This window comes from Pyxicephalus adspersus, chromosome 12 (genome assembly GCF_032062135.1).
Source record: "Pyxicephalus adspersus chromosome 12, UCB_Pads_2.0, whole genome shotgun sequence".
Taxonomy (NCBI): Eukaryota; Metazoa; Chordata; class Amphibia; order Anura; family Pyxicephalidae; genus Pyxicephalus; species Pyxicephalus adspersus.
The window spans coordinates 45,119,004-45,138,253 of NC_092869.1; the positions used below are offsets into that span (position 1 = coordinate 45,119,004).

General features: G+C 39.7%; 1 protein-coding gene across 5 annotated transcripts in view; it reads right to left on the reverse strand.

The window, feature by feature from the left end:
* EML5 (EMAP like 5) overlaps nucleotides 1-19,250 on the reverse strand; it is an 87,735-nt gene that overhangs the window by 17,917 nt on the left and 50,568 nt on the right. For all 5 annotated transcript variants that reach the window (XR_011923094.1, XM_072428756.1, XM_072428754.1 and 2 more), the window contains exons 10-25: nucleotides 18,464-18,676; nucleotides 14,952-15,119; nucleotides 13,497-13,603; nucleotides 12,656-12,774; nucleotides 12,205-12,391; nucleotides 10,442-10,547; nucleotides 7,594-7,687; nucleotides 6,755-6,855; nucleotides 5,385-5,587; nucleotides 4,627-4,738; nucleotides 3,843-3,970; nucleotides 3,620-3,761; nucleotides 3,332-3,484; nucleotides 3,111-3,242; nucleotides 1,191-1,279; nucleotides 326-502 (exon numbers count right to left, since the gene is read on the reverse strand). Coding sequence is in view for 4 of the 5 variants with exons in the window: in XM_072428756.1 (XP_072284857.1) it covers nucleotides 326-502; nucleotides 1,191-1,279; nucleotides 3,111-3,242; nucleotides 3,332-3,484; nucleotides 3,620-3,761; nucleotides 3,843-3,970; nucleotides 4,627-4,738; nucleotides 5,385-5,587; nucleotides 6,755-6,855; nucleotides 7,594-7,687; nucleotides 10,442-10,547; nucleotides 12,205-12,391; nucleotides 12,656-12,774; nucleotides 13,497-13,603; nucleotides 14,952-15,119; nucleotides 18,464-18,676 (2,231 nt within the window). In the remaining variant the exon portion in view is untranslated. The remainder of the gene's footprint in view (nucleotides 1-325; nucleotides 503-1,190; nucleotides 1,280-3,110; nucleotides 3,243-3,331; nucleotides 3,485-3,619; nucleotides 3,762-3,842; nucleotides 3,971-4,626; nucleotides 4,739-5,384; nucleotides 5,588-6,754; nucleotides 6,856-7,593; nucleotides 7,688-10,441; nucleotides 10,548-12,204; nucleotides 12,392-12,655; nucleotides 12,775-13,496; nucleotides 13,604-14,951; nucleotides 15,120-18,463; nucleotides 18,677-19,250) is intronic.

The window sequence follows — 19,250 nt, forward strand, 5'->3', positions numbered from 1 at the left end:
ATTTCCCTACAACCAGCTACCCCAAGGATGCAGGGTAAGGTGATATTGCGGCTCTTCTACTCCCAGCAAGGATACAGATCCCACAACAAGATTCTGCTGCAGTAGCAGCTTCTTTCTGTAAGATTTGGAATCCTCAGCTTTCCCCTTATCTCCCCAGAGGGTCTCTGACATCCCCTTTGACCAGACACTAAGGGGAATGGGGTCTAAGTAGGCAAATTTTTTATATATCAACATATGAAATGTTTTTTGGGAAGATGATAACATCTGATTAGCACATGCTGCACATTACATTGGAATGTCCTATCTTTGAACAGGGTGGTCTTACTTTGACAGGGTATCGAAAGAGCTTCACATATCCAAAATCATCGCCAGTTGCCAAAACTTTGCCATCGTTGGTAAGGGAGGCGGCTGTCACGTCGCTGACTTCTCCAATCACTGGCCAGATGCCCTCGCAGCTCGCACCCAGGACGGTTGTCCATGAGGACCAGGAAACCTTCTCTACCTGAGAAATAGAAAACTTAGTATGCACAGGGGTGCGGAATCCTCCAGGACTGGAACACAAGTGGTCCAAAAAACAGCAGTTGGAAATGCAAGCAGCCATAAAGTAACATGTCTGCTTTCTGAACCTATAGTAAAGAGGGAAAATACTTATTCACCTAGTAGAACCAAGGAAAACACCCTTATGGGTGTTTTCCTTGGGTCCTTATTATGTTTAAGGTCCATATAATTGTTTGCTTGAAACTCACAAAGCAATTTATTAGAGGGGTTGCAGAAAATGCAAAGGGGTGTCAGGGAAAACACATTGATGTGCACACTATGTGCTCAATATGCATTATGTTTCAAATATGACTTTGGTTTGTGCAATAAGTGCAAGTGTCTTGTGACCAATGTGCCGATGTAACAGGCCATCTTGGATCCTGAAGGCAAGGTAAGTATTTTGTCTCTTTAAAGGAAAGTGTTCTTAATTGGTTAATTTGGTGTTCTTATGTGGTTGGTTAATTTGTGTGTGGAGGTCTCATGACACCTGACATATAACCGTTATCATGGTTCTATTTATATGTTCCTTTGTAAAGTTGTTTTTGTGTTATCACTCATAAAACATTTATGTGCTGTGAATTTTATAAAAGACGAGGTTGAATTTGTTTTTTGTTTCAATAAACTTTGCACAGACACAAAAACTGTTTTCCTACCTCGTGGGCCGGGATAATTTGTCTTTTCCCTCGAGGGGCTTCAAAAAACAGCTGTTCCTTGGCCCCGGTGTTCAGTTGTATCAGCTTCCCTGAGGACAGAGCAGTAAGCACAAAGTTATAACACAATGTGCTGGGTACAGGTATAATGTTTGTATTGGGTTGTCAACAACAGAGCCAGAGATGGTTCAATATTATAGACAGATGTGGAATACACAGTTCCTAAGCAGCAAATTCTCCCCTTGTGATAAAACTTCTATCATCAATACTAATGATATCAGCAAACAACAAAAACCCCACAAACAGATGAACCAGAGATATTTTCTATATAATCTACTCGGATAGTTTATGGCCCAACCTTTAACTGTATCATTTATATAACCAGACAGTATTATCAGTGACCTAACTTTAACGTCTATATAATCCAACTCTGAAAACTGTAACCAACTCTATTGTCTATATTATCTAATTTTATTATCTAAATAACACAACTATATCACCCAAGACTCAGCTATATCATCTATTATTATTATTATTACACAGTGTTTATATAGCGCCATCATATTACACAGCGCTGTACAAAGTCCATAGTCGTGTCACTAACTGTCCCTCAAAGGAGCTCACAATCTAATGTCCCTACCATAGTGATATGTCATTAATGTAGTCTGAGGTCAATTTTTAGGGAGAAGCCAATTAACCTCACTGCATGTTTTTGGGATGTGGGAAGAAACCGGAGTACCCGGAGGAAACCCACACAGACACGGGGAGAACCTGCAAACTCCATGCAGATAGTGTCCTGGCTGATATTCCATCTTGTGGTACCCAAGTCTGCCTTACATCATCCAACTCTGTTCAGTGACCCAAATCCCTTTCATAACTAACTGTAATCAATGTGATTTATATATTATCAATATATCATCAATATATACTAACTATATCACCTCGAACCAAACTTTGCTTTCTGTGGCCCAATTCCCTCATAACTAACTCTATCATATGTGCTCTATAGATTACAATAACATCATGTGTGCCCTATATAATAGAATTACATCATATGTGATCCATATAATATAAATATATCATCAATATATCCAAACTGTATCACCTAAGTCCAGGCTATGTCATCTATATAACAAAACTGTGTTTCTGTGACCCAACCCTGCCTTCCGTGACCCAATTCTCCTTTACAACTAATTGAAATTAATTTGATCTATATAATAAAAATATATCATCAATATACCCCAACTTTATCACCTTCAACCAAACTATATCATCTATAAAACAAAACTCTGTTTCTGGGACCCAATTCCCTTTCAAAACCAGCTTTTTTATATGTGCCCTATATATTTTTAAATTAGAATATATGTGATCCATATTATATAAATAAATCATCAATATACCCCAACTATATCACCATATATATAAATATATATATATATGTCCAGGGTATGTCATTTATATAACAAAATTTTTCTTTCTGTCACCCAATTACCTTTCATAACCAACTCTATTAATTATGATCTATGTAAAACAATATATCACATGAGCCCTATATATTATAATTAGATCATATGTGATTGATATATTATAAATATATTAAATTATATTACCTAGGACCAAGCAATGTTATCACTGTAACCCAACTATATCATCTATACAACCCAACTCTATGATTTTGTCTATAAAACTCTACAAAATAATCTACAGAACCTGTAAGAATATCATCTATAACCCATCTATATTACCTTAACACCATTGTATCACCCATATAACTGAACTATATCCCCCATAAACATAAATATACGACCTGTATAATCTAACAATACAAACTATATCATTTTTTAATCCGCTATATTTTCTTAGATTTTGTAGGTTCAGTTTTAAGGTTCTTTCAGGACTGCACTGTATGGAGCCTTCACTCACCTCGGGTGTCCCAGTCCAGGTGGGTGATGTAGCTTGTGGACCCCTTACAAACTCCAACACGTTTACTGCTCATCACATTGTAAATGTCCACAAAGTTGTCATAAGACGCAACAGCCAGATATTTTCCAGAACCTGAAATCAAACAAAAAATATTATATTTAGCAGACTTGATTTTCAATCTGGAAATAATTCAGCATGTGTCTGCCTTGTTTTCTGCTCACCAGGAGAGAAGCGAATGTCTGAAATGACATCCTTCCTGTGGTGAAATGACACCAAATCCTCCAATGTGTCCGCGTTGACAATTAAAAAACTTCCATCATTTAAACCAACTGCTAAAGCTTTTCCATCTGGAGAGAAAGCACAGCACCGACCACCTGGGGGCAGCAGAGACACAGACAAGTGACAACATTCAGACAAATTCACTTACATGGTCTGCAAGTGGTCACTGGACATAATATTAGATCAAAAGTTTAATTCTGCAGTCTCCATCACCCCAATATGATTTTTACCTTTTTTCAGTTTGCGCACGGCGAGCATGCAGTGGCTGGGGGAGAGATCCCAGATACGAAGAGTCTTGTCATCACTTACAGTGGCACAGATGGGTAAATGTGGATGGGTGGCCAAACCCCAAACCTCTCCTTCCATGTGTCCCTGGGGAGCACAATATTGGCATCAGCAAAGATTCAAAATGACATCAAAAAGAAGCCAAGTCATGTGTTCTGCTATACTCACCTGGACCAGGAGGGTGACGGGTCCACTTTTATCTACTTCCAGGATCTCTCCGTTCTTTGTTCCCACCAGGATATGGCCGTGTCCCAGTGATATGGCACGAATGGAAGGGTTATCTTCTAATAGGAGCCCTAGGATGGAAAGCAATACAAGTAAAGTCAAAAGGACAAAAGGATATAGACATATAATCAAATATGTGTCAGTAATCTTTATTATGGCATGACTTCCCGTGAGGTGTACAGTAAAGGAAATGAAGGGAAATCTCCCTATTGAGACACAGACAGCAAAATACCTAACAAAAGCTCCAACCCTCTCCCTACTCCTAGTACAGGAGGCTTCTATATTCTTACTTTTATCTTGGAGCCATAGGTTTATTTCTTTTAGAATTTGTAGAAATTTAACATAAAACAACTTTTATAGTTGCTGAGCCCCTCCCACAGCTCAGTCCGCTGCACGGGCTATGTACAGAACAGTAATATTACAGCTATTGCAAAGTTATATCTGGGTTTGCAATGTTTGGTGCACAAGACGTAGATTTATATTTTTTGTTTCCATTAATAAATATATTTAAATTATTTTTTTCCCCTAGAGTTTAGCTTTAAGCATTTCTTAGCACACCTACCATTGGAGCTTGATGAATTTGGGGTAATACTGTGATTGGGAATGTGGAATATAACATGGACAAATATGACTCGTCTCACCAATATTTCTTATGGTTTGGTAGCTTTCCCTAATTTGCCAAGAACAGAAAAGTGAAAGTAATAAGGAACATCAAACAGCAACCTACCTTTAGAACCAGGAGCCAAAGCGGCTCTTTTGATTGCGTAGGTTTTGAGGCATCGCTCAAAGGAGTCATCCCACAGCGCGACCACACCGTCCTTCCCACCGGTCACAAAACCCTGACAGAAGAAACACATCTGTCACTGAGCCCACAATCCACAGAGATACACAACGAAATCCGGGAAAATTCTCTACCAGAGATGGTGGAAACAATGATACCTCTCTACAGAATATGTCAGGGGGAGATTAGAGTGTCAGCTCCTCTGTATAGAGACTGATGGGACTGGCTTAGTGATCTCTGTACAGCACTGCAGTATATGTTAGAGCTATATAAATGTATAATAATAGTGTGTGATGGTGGGGGACGTTAGAGTGTCAGCTCCTCTGTACAGAAACTGATAGGACTGGCTCAGTGTTCTCTGTACAGCACTGCAGTATATGTTAGAGCTGTATAAATGTATAATAATAGTTTGTGACTGTGGGGGGGACATTAGAGTGTCAGCTCCTATGTACAGTGATTGATGGGACTGCCTTAGTGTTCTCTATACAGCACTGCGGTATATGTCAGAGCTATATAAATGTATAATAATAGTGTGTGACTCTGGGGGAAATTAGAGTGTCAGCTCCTCTGTACAGAGACTGATGGGACTGGCTCAGTGTTTTTTATACAACACTGTGGTATATGTCAGAGCTATATAAATATATATTAAAAGTGTGTAAAACACAAAAGTTTCAGCAGGAGTCGCCCCAGCAGTGTTCTCTAACCTTATCCAGGGCGTGCATGCTGAATACAGGACCGTCGTGAGCCTTCACCGTCTTCATAAGGAAAAGATCCCTCCATATACACACGTCTCCTGTGCACATCCCAGAAAAGGACATCTCTTCCGTCCAGCCATACACTGCGCACATCATGGTGTCAATCTTCGTGCTGCCTCCTAAACAAGCTTTGCGTCCTATCAACCCCCCGCCTGTTGTGTAATAAAATCGTGTTTTATAGACAATACACAGCAACATCATTAAAATCAACACTGCAATCATCATTCCTTTCATGAATGGAAGCACTGGCGCATTTTACAGCACATCTCCAGAATTACTTTATTTGTACAAAAAACCCCCACCACCTGAAAATGAACACAATACTTAAATCACTGCATCATGCACAATGCACAAAGTCCTGCTGATGTATTAATACAGCAATGACAGGTAGAATAATATGAGGATTAAAGACATCACATGACCAGACAGGAGACTCTCGGGTAAAAAGGTGTGCATGAAGGAAACTAAAAAGAAAACATGGGCCATAAAGTCTGCTACCTATATTTTGTAATTTAGCTTCTGTGATCTAGCTACACATTCCCTTTTTCTTTTAAGATTTGCACTGTGCACATCTTCAGTTTCGTTTTAAACCCGGTGCAACAAATAAGTGTTAGGGCACAAGTGTACCACACAAAAAATTGCACCAGGCGCTTTGCAAGGGCCCGTTCCAAGAGCCAAGCCCTCATCAGTAACTTGAGCATTGGGTTCTCCCGAAGAGTGACCCAAGGTTAGGGAGAGCCCAGACCATAAGGCCAGGCGCCCTCCCCACACCTAACTTTCAGGCTTTAAAGAAAGACAAGCGCCTTACTCATCTGGTGCAAAGAGAGAGGTGCAAGAGTGAAAACACGTACACACAAAAATAAAGTAAGAAAATTGACATGGTATGGTAGCCGTTGGTCGCGTTCCAGACGGTTACAAGATTTTTACAAGATCTGGCAAAAAGGCCCAGCCAAAAGCCAAAAGGTCCAGCCCAGGAGGAGGGTTGCAAAAAAAGAATTGAAAATTTAGGATACTGTCTGTGCAATAATTACTGTTCGTGGTCGCCACTATGATGCTCAGTGATATGGGTACAGCTCCTGCAGCCTTTCCCATCCCCGGCCCTCTGGCCAGATCATGGCAGTCCTGCCCACATCAGCAGGTGGAGTTAGGGAAATTTCCCCAGTACAACCTTCCCACTCCAGCTTTTTAATTTAGAGCGTACTAACCTCGGTGGACCCCTGAAGGCGCCTCGGTTTTCCAGGATCCAGAACTGATAAGAACAGATACTACACAAGATCTTAGCCAGCACTGCGGCATGACAGGGCCTCTTTTTCACTTACCTGCACGCCGCCAAAACTTCATGTGCTTCACACCAGCAGTGATCAGCTTGTCAGGCATATAAGGGTTAATCTTCACCACAAATATCTTATCTTTACTTCCTCTGAAAAATAAAAGAACAGAACAAAAGCTAATAAATTGCACAAATAGAAGAATGTATAAATCAATTCATCATTTCATATTGCTGAATAAGACTTTCCTTTCCAGGCATCCTCCATCATCTACATCCAAGATAAAACTCCTTCCCCTTGTTGCATCTACAATCAGGTTTTCCCAGAATCCCCATACCCTGGTCCTGTAATTGGCTGGCTTCTTATCTCATACTACAAGGTAAGGTGCAGGTGAAATTTCCCACCTGGTAATGTGTGAAATAATGTTCTCACAGCCGTAAAATACTGCAAGACACAAGTTAATGCATTTCACAAGGACTGAGCACAGCACCCACAGCACAGACACTCATGAGTTGGACACATTGGTTCTGACTTATTAAAGCTCACTGACACTGGAGAAGAGAGACTATCATGGGTGAACCTGGGTGATCCAGCAATCCTGGTCCAGGATTGAAACATTTGCCAAATATTAGTAAATAATTTTTAAGAGATTCATTCCAGGTTTGCTGGATAACCCAGGTTCACCCATGATAGTCTATCTTCTCTAGTCTAGGAGAGCTTTAATAATTTAGACCCTGTATCTTCAGGGCAGAAGCAGGTAACAATCTACAATTAGGATGTAATGAATACATAGCATATGTAAATGATTCCCCTAACAAAGCTGAGAATTTATTCTTAGGATAAACAAAAGTTTATTTTATCATTTTAGATAACACATCATCGGGAAGTACCTAACAGACGATAACTTCTCTCCTTTCTTCCAGTCCCAGAGGACAATAGTGTGATTGTCATCAATGCCGACCGAGGCCAAGCGCTTCCCGTCCGCTGCATTAGGAAGAGGAGATTATAATGAGATCCCATAAGGAGGGGTCCTGAGCCCACCAATCACCAGCCCAGGGAGAACTACAAATATATTAGAGATGGTCAATAAGATGTAAAAAAAAAAAAAAAAAAATACTTATGCAAATTACATGCAAATTGTATAACCTTTAAACTAAGCCAATCAAATTCTGCAAGTATAGTGTTTATTTGACTCAGTTTCAACTTCAATTTCCATGAAATTTGCATTAATACACGAACGTTGTACACACGTTGAACGTTGAACACACGAACGTTGTCAGGTTCTAATCACAGGGCTGTTAGGATATGGGTAATGGACCCCAGCAAGGTCAAAGTCAGTGGCATAAGAATGGACCAGAACCACACAAACGATCCCCCCACACAATAGGCAACCTAAAATGTTTAGCCACTGAAACATTGTTTGTCCCAGCATCCACTGTTATATATTCCATTCTATAAAATAAATCTAAAAATTCACCAGACCCTGACAGTACATTTTACATATTTTTGTTGTCACATGGACATGCTCCTGATCCCCTTATCACCCAACTATTATTAAAGAGGATTTATAAAGCACCAACATATTACACAGAGCTGTACATTAAATAAAGGTTGCAAATGACAGATACAGTGACACAGGAGGAGGAGAGGACCCTGCCCCAAAGAGCTTACAATCTAGGAGGTGGGGAATGGTGGGTGGAATGGTGGGTGAGTAGAGAAGGTTTAGGAGACAGAAGAAGACAGGTAGGTGAGTTTGAAAAAATTGGTTTTCAGTGCTCTTTTAAATGAGCAGAAGACCATTCCAGAGAGTTGGGGCAGCTCTAGAAAAGTCTTGGAGCCGTCCGTGTGAGGAGGTTATGAGTGAGGAAGTCATTGGTATGTCATTGCAGGGGCAAAAAGAGTGGCTAGGGGGGGGATTTATCTATCAGGTCAGGAGGGTAAGTGGGACAAGAACAGTGGAGGGATTTGTGTATCAGGTAGGTAGGTGGGACAAGAACTGTGGAGGGATTTGTGTATCAGGTAGGTAGGTGGGACAAGAACTGTGGAGGGATTTGTGTATCGGGTAGGTTTGGTGGGACAAGAGCTGTGGAGGGATTTGAAGGCAAAGCACAGGAGATGAATTTGATTTTCAGGTGACATGGAAGCCAATGAAGAGAACTACAAAGAGATGCAGCAGAAGAGGGGTGGTGGGAAGGATGGATAAGTATAGACTATACAATAGGCACGTCAATGACACTTATGATATATTAGATTTTGGGCCCTGACATCAAATTACAGGTTGTATATGATAAGCCATGGTACCCCAGTCACGTTGGTTCCTCTGTACAACTTTTCCACCTACCCCTGTCTGGGGTAACAAAATCACACTGTTATACGTAGCCAGAGTGCTAATTAGCCAACTGTTTCGCATGTAAAAAGTAAGGATTGCTGTACCCGGCAAATATGTGCTCCTAATAAATCAGACGTAACCCCCTCCCTATCTGTAGGTATACTTACCTAATTAATGGCTCACATCACACCGTTACCTTGTCTGAACTGTTCCATTTCTAATAGAATAGGGACTTCTACACCCGGCATATATGTGTTCCTAATAAATCAGACGTAACCTCCTCCCTGGCTGCAAGAAGACCTCAGACTTACCTCACTAATAGCTCACTTCACACTGTTACCTTGTCTGAACTGTTCCATTAGGTAAAACCAGCCGTGAATAATAATTACAGCTCATTGGAAAAGATTCAGTACTTGGAGAAGATCAATTCCAAGTATTAGGATTTGTCATTATGATTATTATTGCAGGATCATACAATGTAAAATAATATATAAATAAATGTGCAATAGCAATTGTAACAACATACTGAGACATTAATAACAACAAACTATCATTATTATTATTGATGTTGCAGTGATATTCATACATCCATAACAATAATGACAAAGATAACATAATCGGTGTAATGGGAATCTCAGAAGGATAATATTATGTGTATGTAAACTTTTACTGTTGCTTTCTGTTATTTTCTACCTTTTGGTCAGCTAAATATTCTTTTTAAAGCATTTTGTGTTGTCTAATTGATAAATGAAAAACAATGTGATCGGACGAGAATCTGGTGTGTGTACAGCACTCGTCCTCCCTCGTTCTGACGACAGTCCTGGTGCATCCAGTGGGGTGCCACTCCATCGTCCCCCCCCCCTCTCAATAGAGCAGAATGGTGCTGTATGTACAACACTCTTTCATGCATCTTGCAGTCTTTGGAAAGAATTGTGAACGATCCTTTCCAACAACCATTATTGCACGCGTGTACCCAGTCTAACAAAATTCTGCTCCCCCATAAAAATAGCACAGTAAGGGAGCTTTGTTGCCTAGAACAAGAAATGAGTTACTGGTAGGATCACCCAAATAAACAAAAACCCAAATCTGAGGACTTATAGACCTAAAAAGGTGAATAGAAATTATTCATGGCAGATGGATACATTATCCCTATAGTACACCAGGGTCTGAAGGATGGAGACATGATTGGAAGGCTTCTCAATACAATTCAGAATTGCGAAAAGTTAGAAAAGCCATGCCCCCTCTTTGGACAGTTCTGCCCACAGGATATTAAGCAGGGGAGGGCTTCCAGGAAGTAAGCGTGGCTTAACCACTGTCTGACTGTTGTTTGTTGAAGTGCAATTCTCAGGAGGAAGTGTGTGAGTAATGATCAAGCAAATCATAACAATAAATATTTTCAGCAGACTAACCGGAGAAATCCACAGCACAGACCCCATATTGGTGATGCCCCTTCAGTACAGAGAGCGGGCGGATGGTCTCACAGTCCCAGATGTGCACCGTGCTGTCTCTGCCAACCTGGGGGACACATAGGGATCAATGACATTCAGAAAGTTTATGATCATCGATAAAGAATTAAACTAAAGTGTATGTCTGGGAAGCATCCAGCACTCAGCACTACTTTGCAATACCACTTGGTCTACCAGAAATTCAGTTTGATACTTACTTCCCATAATAAGCTGACAGCTCTGACTCTGCTGGACTGAAATCCCAAGCAGTGTTATCAGCCCTGCCTAAGTTCTTCCCAGCTGGGCTATTGAACACCTCCCTCCTTAGGTTACAAAGAAGAAAGTTGGATCCGGTGACCCCATTTGCTAAATGTCCCCATTACCGAACTTTATAAACCAAGGAAGGTTCTTTTGACGCGTTTTCTTACGGCAGCCAGATGCCTCATCTCGGTACATTGTAAATCACCCACTCAGCCCTCTGTTGCGGAATGGAGGACACATGTAGGGGATATTCAGTTGATGGAACATTTATCTGCTAGGCTCAAAAAACAAACTGGAGAAATTTGAGGAAAATTGGGCCACATGGGATCAAGCAACTGCTACCGGTATTGTAAAGTTACTTATCTGAACCTTAAATACGGTTAGCTGCACTAGTTGTTTTCCTAGTGAGATCTTTGACTTCTTCCTGTTCTTGTCTTTTCTTCTTTTTCCTTTTTTTTATTTGATTTTGCAAAGGCGTTTAGTTAAGAAATGCTCATTTGTTTTACTTGATGCTAGATAAGTACTGATTGTGTATTGATATAATCGATATGAAGGGTTAGAGAAACACAGGTGTATTTGTAATTTTGTTTTTGTTCCTGTGGTTTTGTATGTATTTCATGATGTTTGGTATCAAGTTCTGACATCATTCTGTATTTTGCGCCTACCTTTCTCTTATTGTAAATATATATGTTAAAAACTTTAATAAAAATTTACTTAAAAAAAAAAAAAAAAGAAAAAAAAAGAAAGGGTGGTTCTGTACTCCAGCAAAGGAGAACTTATGGCTGACAACGCTGCTTGGAATTTCAGTGAAGTAGAAGTAGAGTTTTCAGTTTATTAGTCACTTCTCGGTTTGCTTGTGATGACTCATAGGATTTAGCCTTGGACTGACAATCTCTAATACTATAGAATTCACATATAGTTAACCTGAAACATAATGGACCTGAGCTCTCCAAGGCTGGGAGGATACACCTTTGAAGCTAGGTGATCCAGCAAACCTGAAAATGATCTGGTCCAGGATTCAAAACATTTGCTAGCAAATGTTTCTGGATCACCTTTATTTATTCCAGCCTTGGAGAGCCTGAATAAATAAAGCCCAATGACTTGCTCCTCACTTCTTTCCCAGCATACATCCAGGGTATCCATGAATGATAGGGTGTCATGGGGACAGGAGAGAAGATTAGCATTGCACCAAAATGGACACACACAGCAGTAAAAATCTGTCACATACAGGGCTGCACAGAGCCCCATGAATGTAACATTACATGCACCCCTGTGAAGGTCCTGAGGAAAGACCTTAATAAGGCAGAATAAAAAAAATAATAATACATTTCCAATTCACTCCTGCCTGTGTTTTCAGCCTCTCACATGAGCTCAGCCCATTACAAGATCTTGATAAATGGCTACAAGACCAATGTTGCAGAAAGACACCTTGGGGGTCTCCATGTGGATGAGACTCAAGGACTCACCTGTCCGGTGGCTACATAATCCTTCAGCGGGTGGATGGCGAGGCACAGGATGTCATCAGTGTGCCCGAGATAGAACCTCTGGGTGTTTTGCTGGCGGTTATAGACAACACCTACTGCTGCCACGTGGTAAACAATTTCACCCGTCTGGGTGTAAAAGAGGTTACTGCGGCAGTCGTAGCCCCGGTACCTGCAGGGATACAGAGGACATGAAATACAGAAAGTATTTGTAATTGTCTAAGAGCTAATTCTTCCATTCCCACTATTCCACCCCTTAGACTGCAACCCACAACCTGACAATAAAGCATAGGAATGTAAGGGGCAGAGTAACAGAGATACAGAAAGAGAAAGAAAGAAGGAAGAGTGTAACAGATATATGGAGAGTAATGCAAAGAAGCCAAGAGAGAGAGAAGCAAGGTGAGTACACACAGAATGGGGAAGGTTTATTACTCACCCGTGTACAAAGTGTAGACGGATGCTGTTCAGCGGAGCTCTCTCCCGCTTCTTGGAAGAAGCACTTCTGTGTTTTTCTTTGCATTGCTCTTTAAGCTGAGGTAGATCTTCTTTATATACCTGGAGGAGTGAGGTGAGGAGAGAACAATAAACATGTCAGGAAATAAAGTCAGCCACATAATGAAAATACTTGCAACTCACACTAGAAAAGATCTACAAAAATAGAGCTGTGCAATATCTGAGGCAAATGTTTCTTAAAAAGAAAAATCATTGGGCAACACGGTGGCTCAGTGCTTAGCACTCTGGCCTTTGCAGCGCTGGGTCCCAGGTTTGAACATCAGCCAGGACTCTATCTGCATGGAGTTTGCAGGTGCTCCCATGTTTGTGTGGGCTTTCTCCAGGTACTAAACACGCAGTAAGGTTAATTGGCTTCCCCCCAAAACTGACCTTAGACTGTAATAAATACATATGACTATGGTAGGGACATTAGATTGTGAGGGACAGCTAGAGACATGACTATGGACTTTGTAAAGCGATGCGTAATATATCAACACTATTTATATACTGGATAATATTATTATTATTATTGAGGGGGGAAAGGAGATACCAGAGAAAACAAACAGAAGCAGATGATACTTTAGCTTCAAAAGAATGGCTTATATCTGGATTATCTTGTTACATTGTAACGAAGATCACCAAAAACAGATATTTCCAATGATGTATTTAGAATGTGTAGTTCTCATAATTCTGAAACCAAAGAAAAAAAAAACTGAATCCGATCTGTCATTCTATTTCACGACATGAAATCTGCAGAACACATGCAGTGACAGTTTTGGTCTCACCTGGCGGCGATACGTGACCTGCGTCTCCTGCTCAATCTCAGAGTCCAGCTCTGGGACATCCGACTGCTCTGAATCAGATTCATCACTGTTGGAATCCATCAAACTCTCTGACAACGGGGGAAAAAAAAAGGTTGAAGCATAACATGCTGATGAATAGTTTGTTTTTTCCTTTTAGTATTTAAAGCTAATTTTTTCTATTCTACATAATTTTCTACACAGCATTTCAGCCTTGATGAAGGAGGTGCAGCCACGCCCTGACACGTTTGAATTGATGGAATAAATACTTTTTGGACTTTAGATCTTTGCTGTGCTAATCTCATTCACCTATTTATCCGGATTCTTTTGGATGCACCAAAACCACTGATCCCACTTGATAAAAATATTGAATCAAATAAAGATAATAAAACTTGTATCTTTCTAGGTCAATTTTGAATGACTATGGACAGGAGAGGTGACCGACCAACAGTGACAGAGTATCGCACCTCATGGAGCAGCACAAAGCTAGCAGTGTTACGTGTTACATTTCTGCTGATATCAGTTTAATGTGAGGTGATGCAAGGCAGTAAATTAATTCATATTCCCCAAATAAAGAAAATATCAACCATTCATTTGATTGTGTATTCTATACTGTACACACAGCAACAAAATTAATCATGCAACCCTAAATTACTCTTCCAATACATCAGTGAGCGGGATAGGTATAATCATATTTAGCATTTAAAATCCTGTAGAAGATCATCCACTGGTAGCTGGTTACAAGTGCCACAAAGATACAAAAGAAGAAATTCCAGAAAGAGATATTTCTACTATAGATGAAACCTTCTTCTAAACCTTAATGAAGGTTCTAAACATTTTCCTGTCTAAAAAAAAAGTTTTTTGTTTTTTTTTTTATTAGTTATATCCTAAAATTTACAGTGTAACATTGCACTGTTTTTTTTTTTTTTTTTTAAGGAATTTTAGATTTCACACAGTAATGGATATTTCACTTAGCTTAGTGAATGAGAGGTTCTGCCGATTTCAACCATCCAATCATATGCAGGGGAAAAAAATATTTTTACATTTCATGACACATGATTGGCTAGTTTGTTTGCCACACCACATTCATTATGCTAGGTAAATATACTTCCCAAGGTTAAAATTCACTTTGTTAAGTGAACAACATCTATTCCTTTCATCAGTCTCATTGGGTCTCATTTATTAAAGCTCTCCAAGGCTGGGGGGAATACACTTTCATTAGTGAACCTAGGTGATCCAGCAAACCTGGAATTGTTTGCTTTTTGTTAGCAAATGTTTTCAATCCTGGACCTATCCATTCCAGTTTTTTTGGATCACCCAGGTTTACTTATAAAAATGTATCGTCTTCGGTCTTGAGAGCTTTCATAAATCAGGCCCATTGACTTTGGTTTCTGCCTGGTTTCAATCTCCCTTCCATTCTTCCTCAGCAATCCCAATCACCTTGTGGAGCAATATGGAGAACATCTTTTAGCTTCCGGTCTGGTATAAACTTCCATTGGAATACCGAGTGGTCCGCGCCACCAACTGAGATAATCCACTGATAGTCATGTGACCAACGCACGCAGGTGACGTGAGCAGAGTGGCCTAGATACTTGCGAAACTTTGCTCCTGGACAACAAATAAAAAAATGTCATTACAAATTGTTTTTCTGTTTCATAAAAGCATTTCGTTCACATTGAAATTTGCAAAAATCGAATTCATGTTTCTGTAATACAGACAAAATCAATTTAAATTCAATGTCAAAATAAAAGTTAGTCTTATCCACATTCTTAGAACATTGGGACAAGATGTATGTAGGGTGCTGCCTTAGACACACATAAGAGATGACTCCATCCATGCAGATTATTACCGGCCATGCCTAATGAAAAATATACATTTTCTGCAATCTGGGAGACATTCTAGTGATGAAGAAAATACATTATTATATCTATTCTATTGAATTTGGTTGATTCTATGCTTTAGCCAATGGATGACTGGTTCTCTTGTTAGAGTGGATTGCACATGTGTGCTATGCTTTGCTCTGTCTTTTAATCTTTTACTTTCTAACATTACTTGAATGTAAATTTTTATTTAAAGATGTTTTAATATACCAGACAAAGAGCAATAATAAAAGAGGAAAAAATGCAATGACCAATTACATACACGAAAATCAAGAGAGTTAAATAGAGTGTATACATCCTGTTTCCACAACATTTAGAATTGTCTCAGAGGCAATCAGAGACATCACATGTGCCAAATGGTCCAGAGACATCCCGCCAGAACAAATTGTCCGGAGAGATAAATGGTCAGAGAGTAGGAAATGGTTGAGAGAGTAGGAAAGAGAAAGAAGGTAAAGGAAGAAGGGTGAGGAGGGAAACAGAGGAGAGGAGGGAGGATGAGAACATCACTATCCATTCCTTCCCAGATATTGAACCCAGCAGTATACCTGCACTCCTGTAGGTGCCTGTTATAAGACCCGAGGACCAGCCTGTGTCCCTGCCGGCAGGTACTCATGGGACCCATATTGCTTCATATTTGTCTAAACCAATATAAAGCCATGCTTACAATTGCTCCATCATCTGTCCTTCTTTCACACATGCATTAAGAACAGAAATTGTGGGTAGAAGAATGGATTTCCACTTGGCCTTATTGAAACATCTGGCTGCCGTCAGGACAGGTGAGTAGCGCTGTCATAGGTATAGTAAGACCTCTGACCAGTACATTAGGTAAGTGGGTCACCGGGTCCAATGTAAAAGGACATGAGATTTTTACCTCCACCCACTACTGGGCATACCCATATAATGTGGTACAGGGTGCCTACGTAGGAACCACAATGCCAGCAAAGGGTCCTACTAGCAAGGAAAATTATGTGCAGCTTATCTGGGGTGAGGCACCAATGCATATTGATTTTGTACACGTTCTCTTTGGGTACACACCAAACTTTTATGAGCTTCATACCATATTATCTTCCACAATTCAATCAGTATTTCCTGCCCCAAAATGAACTCCCACTTACACATATAGGGGTGCTCAACATAGGGCACTGCAGGTTTTATATTCAAAATTTGGTAAATTTCATAGATGAGGCCCCTTTCGAGATAACTTTTATTCTAAATAACTCTCTTGATCATGGACAGAGGTATTGTTTTGCCATATCACTAGAATACTAGTTTATCTGTCAGCCTACAGTGTATTGATTTACAGAGAATACATTTTGTGACCACTGTGATGGTAAGGTGTCATTCATGAGAAGCTTAAACCTTGCCCATGTTTTCCTTTCACTCCTGCAGAGATTTATTTCTGGCGCCGCCTTGGTCTCCTCTGGATGGGATAAGCAGACATTTGTGTTTCCAGGTGGCCGAGGTCATTATGGCAAGTCTAGCTGAGTGCCGGCCTATTTGCCCCATGGTGCGTTTAATTCTTTTTCTCACACATCAGACCGGCCAATGGCCAGTTTGAGGTTGGAGAGATGCAATAATAACCATGTGACGAGACCGCAGAGCATCGCTTAAAGGATAAATAATTATTTCAGCCCTTCTCAGGTTAATGACTTAATGAAGATCAGAAGAACTCTCTGTGTGAATCTTCCCTATGTGTCACCTCGTAATTAAGTTGTTCAAAAATTAATGGGGCATCATTAATAATGAAGGGCAACTGGGCTATGAAGAGATCCGCAGCTCAGTCCATTGTGAAGTCTGGATGGACCTGACGAAAATGCACTGGGTAAAAAATAAAAGGGGAGCAGACTGCAATATTGCACCTCTGTCACCATGAAAGGATGTAAGAAGGAATTTCTACAATAGAGCTAAAAGCAGTAAACACTAACAAAAAGGGATTCTAACTTTTATTTTTCAAGAAACAAAAAATGTTTTAGCTGAATCCACAATATAAAATGTATTTAAGGTCAGCTTTCAGAATATGCAAGGGTTTTATGCTAAAGACTATGTGCAAGGAAAATGAAACAGTTGTGTGATGTGCAGAGATGAGTCAGTGTTGGACTCTTTGATAGAAGCAGTTCATCTGCACAAAGTCTTACTAAATAAGTTAATAGTCTCTAGTTATAAACTATTTCCCCAGTCAATTCTTCTGAAATTCGCTGGTGGTGAATTTTATGGTCATAATTTTCTACAGCTCTCCTATTAAAACAATAACTCATGAGGAAATAATTTATAAATAGAGCCCAATTAGTCCCAGAAAATTCAATATGTTTTTAAAAACATGAGTGTTTTTTTTTGTATTTAACTTATTTTAACCTTAAAAAAAAAAAAAAAAAAAAAAAAAAAAGAGATTCTAACTTTTATTTTTCAAGAAACAAAAAATGTTTTAGCTGAATCCACAATATAAAATGTATTTAAGGTCAGTTTTCAGAATATGCAAGGGTTTTATGCTAAAGACTATGTGCAAGGAAAATGAAACAGTTGTGTGATGTGCAGAGATGAGTGTTGGACTCTTTGATAGAAGCAGTTCATCTGCACAAAGTCTTACTAAATAAGTTATTAGTCTCTAGTTATAAACTATTTCCCCAGTCAATTCCTCTGAAATTTGCTGGTGGTGAATTTTATGGTCATATTTTTCTACAACTTTCCTATTAAAACAATAACTGGTGAGGAAATAATTTATAAACAGAGCCCAATTAGTCCCAGAAAATTCAATATGTTTTTAAAAACATGAGTGTTTTTTTTGTATTTACCTTATTTTAACCTTAAAAAAAAAAAAAAAAAAAAAAAGAATATTGATCCTGGTAATGGATCAACATGAATCATCTAAGATCGCCAATGGGGTCATTTGTTTTCCAAAACTGCTGCAGCCTGCAAGTGGGATGAACTTGGCAGAAAATCACTTTTTAAACCAGCAAACAATACAACAATGAGAAAATTACACAGATGAGAAGTAAAAGTTAAATTCAGCTCCTTGAATTCTGTAAATAAAAAGTAACATCAAACACAAAGAATGATAGGTGAGGGGCATTTTACCTTTCTTCGCACAGGGGTACCGGAAAAGCTTCACAATCCCGTAATCATCCGCCGTCACCAAAACCTGCCCAAGAAAGTTGGCATCTACAGAGTTGATGTCATTCACCTCCGAGTATTTAGGTCCAATACCATTCACTTCTAAACCGGTCACACATGTCCATCGGGCCCACTGCACCCCCTTCAGTTCTTCCTTACTGGAGACATCCTTTCCTCCTGGGAACAAAATTGGTAGCCATTGGTAAAGTGTTATGCCTATCCACAATAAACCATACATAAATATATATGGCTCTGACATATACCACAGTGCTGTACAGAGAACACTGAGCCAGTCCCTTCAGTCTCTGTACAGAGGAGCTGACCCTCTAACGTTCTCCAGTCACACAGTATTAATATACATTTATATAGCTCTGATGTGTACCGCAGTGCTGTACAGAGAACACTGAGCCAGTCTCATAAGTCTCTCTACAGAGGAGCTGACACTCTAATGTCCCGCCACAGTCTTACACTATTATTATACATTTATATAACTCTGACATAAACCGCAGTGCTGTACAGAGACAACTGAGGCAGTCCCATCAGTCACTGTACAGAGGAGCTGACACTCTAATGTCCCCCCACAGCACAAACTATTGTTATACATTTATATAGCTCTAACATATACTGCAGTGCTGTACAGAGATCACTAAGCCAGTCCTATCAGGCTCTCCACAGAAAAGCTGACATTCTAATATCCCCCCCCACAGTCACACACTGTAATTATACATTTATATAGCTCTGACATATACCA